Consider the following 5,636-nt stretch of genomic DNA (forward strand, 5'->3'; position numbering starts at 1 on the left):
AAAAAAAAAAAAAAAAAAAAATGGTGAATCTGGTTGTAGGCTATCTGGAAATTCTTTGTATTCTACTTAAAATTTTGAAATGTTCTGTAAGTCTGTAACTATTTGGAACTACAAGTTAAAAAACAAAAGCCAGCAACGCATAGACAAGGACTATCTTATTCATCTTTCTTCTACTTCTTCTCTGATGTAGCAGGCCTTGGGGATTTTTGTGAAATGACAGCTGGATCTGGGACCAAATATCCTCCTGCCTCATTGAAGGACTTGTCTATCTTCGTATGTTTCTTAGTCACATAGAAAGCAGGTGTGTTGGCTTGTCAGCCTTGGGCCTCCTGCTGCTGTTTGCGCCTGGCCTAAAGGTGTGTCACCTGCAGTCCAGCATGTGGCGTATGGTGGCAAGCTGCCAAGGGAGTGCTGGCACTGACTTCCTTTGCCAGGCATAGGGAAACATTGATAGGCAGGAGAGGTAGAGGGTGTTCAGATCGCTGCTGAGATGACCGTCTAGGGTGACACTCACTCTTACTTCACGGCGCCTGCTGTTGTCAGAGAATGGGGCTTTTAACAGTCAGTAGCTGTCTTACTTTTAATTTCAGGACGAAACCACGGAGAAACTGAGTGCTCATTATGCAAATTATGTGCATCGCACAGCACTGAGGCATGATGCTATAATCCGTCGGGGAACAGGTGATATATGATAGCAAGGGGCTTCCTGACTGCTTTGCATATCTCAGTTTCTTGGGTAGCATCCACTCAACATTGTTGACTTCTAGCAATACTACTCATACCTGGAGATGACAGCAGTGGTATTTTTCTTTTAAAATATATCAACTGTGACAAACAAGCTAGGATCTGCACAGCATGAGGTTACCACTATGGCTAACTATATCTACATACACATAACATGTCTATATCTGCCAGCAGCCCTGTGATCAACATTCAAATCACCAACCATCACAACCACAAAACCTGAAAGAGGAAAGGTGGCCACCAGAATTTCCCAGACAGAAAAAAGCTGGCAGGGAGGCTCCCTGAGGGCTGTCACAGTCACATGGTGACCGTAGTCAGACTCCCTTCCTCCTGTGGCCCAGCCCAGTAACCGGCCCAGGGCCGACTCCTCTGGTGCGTTCCTGCCAATAGTGAGGCCAGACCCACCTTAGGTACTGAGCTGTGAAAGTCAGGTTCCCTTTGGCAAAAGCAGGTGACTCCCACTGTAGAATGTTCTTGAAATTAACAGAATTCGTTCTGACATTTTCAGGAGGTGGTACCATTCCCAATGCTATGAAAATACGAGAAAAACATTTACAACCTTTTTCCTCAAAACAGATGCCCATGAAAAGCCCACATCCCGCACTTGGTTCTCCTCTATGGTGAGGGAGGGAGAGAGAGACAGGTTGGCTGTGCTGAGGAGTCTAGATTTTCTTTGAACAGCCATGAGGAGAAATTTCTGGAGAGGCAGGAGTAAAGTGGGGACAGACAACGGAGCCCTGGATTTGCATGGTGGCAGAAAGGTATGAGGGGGTAGACTGGGGTACATGGATTTCAGATATATTTCCAGAGGTAAAAACAAACTGGAGACTTCCTGATACATTTGATGCCTAAAAGCTGAGGTTAATGTCCATTTTGGGCTTAAGCAGCTGGTGCCCCGATTGGAGCTCAGCTGGGGAACTGACGAGTCCCATTTGAGCTGCATTAGGTTGGAGATGCTGGAGAGACGCTGAAGTAGGAATGTCAGGGAGACAGTCAGATGAATGAGCCCAGAGGTCACACCAAGAACAGATTTGGGCTACAGACAGAAATTATTTTCAAACCTTTTCATAGAGAATTTGAAACCTGGCCAGGCACAGTGGCTCGCGCCTGACATCAGCTCTTTGGGAGGCCGAGGCGGGTGAATCACCTGAGGTCAGGAGTTTAAGACCAGCTTGGCCAACATGGTGAAACCTCATCTCTACTAAAAATACAAAAATTAGCCAGGCATAGTGGCGCACACCTGTAATTCCAGCTACTCGGGAGGCTGAGGGAGGAGAATCGCTTGAACCCGGGAGGCGGAGGTGGTGGTGAGCCGAGATCAAGCCATTGCACTCCAGCCTGGGTGACAGAGCAAAACTCTGTCTCGAAAAAAAAAAAAAAAAGAAAGAAAAGAAAAGAAAAGAAAATTTGAAATCTACACGCAAGTAGAAAAGTAGAAGACTATAATAAACCACCACCCATCACCCAACGGATACCAAGAGAGATATAAATGTGCGAGTCATGGGCCTATAGCCCGTGTTTAATGCCAAGGTTTGGCTGAAATCCCCCAAAGGAACAGTGCCGGGGGGAAGGAGAGAAGAGGCCTTGGGCTTCACAATTAGCTGCATAGAGACCCGACAGAGCAGGAGGGTCCCAAGCAGAGACAGCCTGACGGGTAGGCGGGAAACCGGAGGATTATCCCAGAAGGCCAGGGAAGAGTTCATGAGAAAGGAGGGAGGTGACCATCGTGTTATTGGAACCTAGGCAGTCAATTTAGAGGACAGAAAAGGTTTCAATGGATTTAGGTTTAGAAGCCATGGGGGCCTCTGGGGGGCAGAATCCAGATTTCAGGGTGCTCAGGCCTGAACCGGAAGGAGGGGAGGTGCAGCGGGTGATGGGAGGCACATCTGTAGGGAGGGCTGGCACTGAGGTGGGCAGACTTGGGGTCGGGGAGGGCTGTCAGAGCATCGGGGGCTGGTGGGGGCCTCCACTTGAACTGATGGTCTCCAGAAGGGCCAGATGACAGCCACGGTGGGATCCTGGGTCTTTCGGGGCAGCTACTTTACTTAGACGCCCGCCAGCAGAGAGCTGCAGGAGGACTGGGAGTTAAAAGACGCCGGGAGTCTCCCCTGAGTTTAGGGCCCAGACGGTCTGTAATCCGGATGCGGACGGGGCTTCCTCCTGTTACAGAATCTCCGGCAGCAGCAGCCTAGCTGTGTCTCAGCAGCCGGCCGTGGCGTTTGCATCTTCTGTCCCGAGGTCCCAATGGCCCGAACGGGCACTTAAGTCACTTTCATGGTGCCCAGGGATGGGATCACGGGTGTCATCTCGCGGGGCCTCCCGGTTCCCAAGCGCGCCCCCTCCCCGCGGACCCCTCACCTGACACCAGCAGGCAGCCGCCCAGCCAGCTCCCGAGGCTCCGCGCCATGGACGGGCGCCAGGGGTGCCGCAGCTTCCTCCAGGCACACGACCCCCGCCCGCGCCTGAGAGCGCTCGTACGCGGTCGCTTCCGGGAACCAGCGGAGCGGGGCGGGGCGGGGCGGGGAGGGGCCGGGCGATCGGGCTCCTACCCCGCTGCAGGCCCCGCCCACCAGTCCGGGACCGCCCGCGAAGCGCGGGGCACCGGCTTGGCAGGTGCACACGAGGAAGAGGAAGGGAGCCTCGCAAACTTTGAAAGTCGCCGTCAAGTCAAATAAATACCCTACAACACCAACCCAGGACTGAGATCTGGATGCTGGAATGACGGTGGTGGTGGTGGCTTTCAGTATTCCCCAGGTTTTGTCCGAAGCACCGGCACGCCCTCTCTTAAAGTCCTCTCTCCGCATAGGTGAGTTAAAAGCATTCCATCAGCAAATCCAGTTTGAGGGTCTTCTTTACCCTTCTCCTCTCCAGGGATAAACAACACAAAGCCCAGTCATTTTTACGCAAATAACTAGTTTCTTTCAGGGACTACTGAGAAAACGTTAATTTCCTCTTTTTAACTTGATGAGTGGTGAGATGGGAAAATCCAGAGCTGTCCAATGTCTTGGGTAATCTACAGCATCGCCTGATGTCTGACGCTAGGACACCACGTAAAGTCAAGTCAAGGGAAGTGAATGCGCCCTAGGCCCCTGCAGGCCACCAGGAAGAGCTAGAGGGAGTTGGTGCAATTCTAGAGATGCCAGCAGGTGCACCAATCTGTGGCACACATACACTCTCCAATGGAAAACAACTCAAGACCACACCAAGTTTGTATTAAAAAGTATTGTTGTATTACTTTTTACCAACCTCCAACCATTATACAAAATTAAAAATACACACACACACACACACACACTCTCACAAACAGCCATAGAACTTATCCCAAAAGATCAACCCGGAAATCTTCCAGAATATGACAGATGCATTGAGAGGGCAGAGAAATTGATTACACATACAAAAGGTCGCTTTCCTATGGAATTTCATTAGATTAAATAAGGTGTTCCCTCCTCACAGTCCTATCCTTTTGCGCAATCATATAAATAATCTAGTTAAAGTCCTTGAACTATGATTTGTATAATTTTTAGTTTTCCCCTTTTGAAGGGGCCTAAGAGAAAGGTTTGAGAAACCGGCTCTTGGGGGGTGGGGAGGGGTAAGGGGTAAGAGGGTCCTGTGCCTTTCATTCAACCTGGGAGTTTCTCAGGGTTGCAGCCTTTCCACCTGAGTGTTTATTCTTGTACATTTTCTCATCTTTCTCCTGGGTTCATAGGATCCTGGAGATTACCTAGTCCAATCCTTTTGTTTCAGAAACAAAAAACCTGAGGCTCAGAGAGGCTAAGTCAAATGCCTAGGGTCACACAGGGCAACTGTGGGAGGTGGATCCTTGAGTCCCAGTCCTTTAAACTGGTTGCCAAATGACATTCTAGAACCTTTCCCCCCAACCCCCTTTTTAATGACAGGGTCTGGCTCTGCCACCCAGGCTGGAGTGCAGTGGCGCGATCTTGGCTCACTGCAACCTCTACCTCCTGGGCTCAAGCCATTCTCCCTCCTCAGCCTTCCAAGTAGCTGGGACAACAGGCACATGCTACTACGCCCAGTTAATTTTTGTAATTTTGTTCTGTAGAGACAGATTTGCCATGTTGCTCAGGCTGGTCTCGAATTCCTGGTCTCAAGCAATACACCTGCTTAGGCCTCCCAAAGTGCTGGGATTACAGGTAGATTGCTCCCAGTCAGGCTTCCCTTCCCCCACCTGCACCCCCCTAACCTGGCCTAGATTCACAGGAACTGTAATCACAGCTGACACACTCGATTTGGAATCAGCACAGAGAGCACTCTGAAAATTGTCAAATAGGGTCTCTGAAACTTGTATGTATTAAATAAGGTGTTCCCTCCTCACAGTCCTATTCTTTTGCACAATCATATAAATAATCTGGTTAAAGTCCTTGAACTATAACTTGTATAATTGTTAGTTTTCCCCTTTTGAAGGGGCCTAAGAGAAAGGTTTGAAGGTTCAAGATCTTCTCCTGAAGACCCTGAAGCACCTTTGCTCTTTTTTTTAACCTTAAAATATGGCACTCAGGTTTTTATCCCTCTCCCCAACGCCATGTTTCCTTTCTGTATTAGTCATGTGCCTGATCCTAGAGTCTGTTTTCCCCACTTTAACTGGGGAGGGCTGGACAAGGTGGAATTCCAAGTGCAGGAGACAGGATGTGACATAGGTGAGATGCCCACGGCTCACTGACTGAAACTTCGATGGCTCTTCCCTGTTTCCTTGTGCAGGGCCCCCCTTCTCTCCAGGGGCTCCCCTGGCTCTCCTCCTCCTTTCCTGCCTGCTTTGCAGCTCTTGCTACTATTTTCCTTTTCTTTCACTGCTCCCACCCTGGCCCAATTTACTTCCCAGAAATATCACAGGGCCAGCTGGGCGCAGCGGCTCACCCCTGTAATCCCAGCACTTT

At 49.8% G+C, this 5,636-nt stretch overlaps 1 protein-coding gene and 1 long non-coding RNA gene across 2 annotated transcripts in view; one reads left to right on the forward strand and one right to left on the reverse strand.

Annotated features, from left to right (window-relative positions):
- IL10RB (interleukin 10 receptor, beta) overlaps positions 1 to 3,260 on the reverse strand; it is a 36,449-nt gene extending 33,189 nt beyond the window's left edge. The window contains exons 1-2 of the mRNA XM_011989558.1: positions 3,103 to 3,260; positions 1,150 to 1,273 (exon numbers count right to left, since the gene is read on the reverse strand). Coding sequence (XP_011844948.1) covers positions 1,150 to 1,273; positions 3,103 to 3,151 — 173 coding nt within the window. The 5' untranslated portion in view covers positions 3,152 to 3,260. The remainder of the gene's footprint in view (positions 1 to 1,149; positions 1,274 to 3,102) is intronic.
- A 98-nt stretch (positions 3,261 to 3,358) lies between these two features.
- The window catches only part of LOC105546377, a 3,806-nt gene continuing 1,528 nt past the window's right edge, over positions 3,359 to 5,636 (forward strand). The window contains exons 1-2 of the long non-coding RNA XR_001007083.1: positions 3,359 to 3,550; positions 3,714 to 5,050. This is a non-coding gene — a long non-coding RNA (uncharacterized LOC105546377). The remainder of the gene's footprint in view (positions 3,551 to 3,713; positions 5,051 to 5,636) is intronic.

This window comes from Mandrillus leucophaeus, unplaced genomic scaffold, assembly GCF_000951045.1.
Source record: "Mandrillus leucophaeus isolate KB7577 unplaced genomic scaffold, Mleu.le_1.0 Scaffold357, whole genome shotgun sequence".
Lineage (NCBI taxonomy): Eukaryota > Metazoa > Chordata > Mammalia > Primates > Cercopithecidae > Mandrillus > Mandrillus leucophaeus.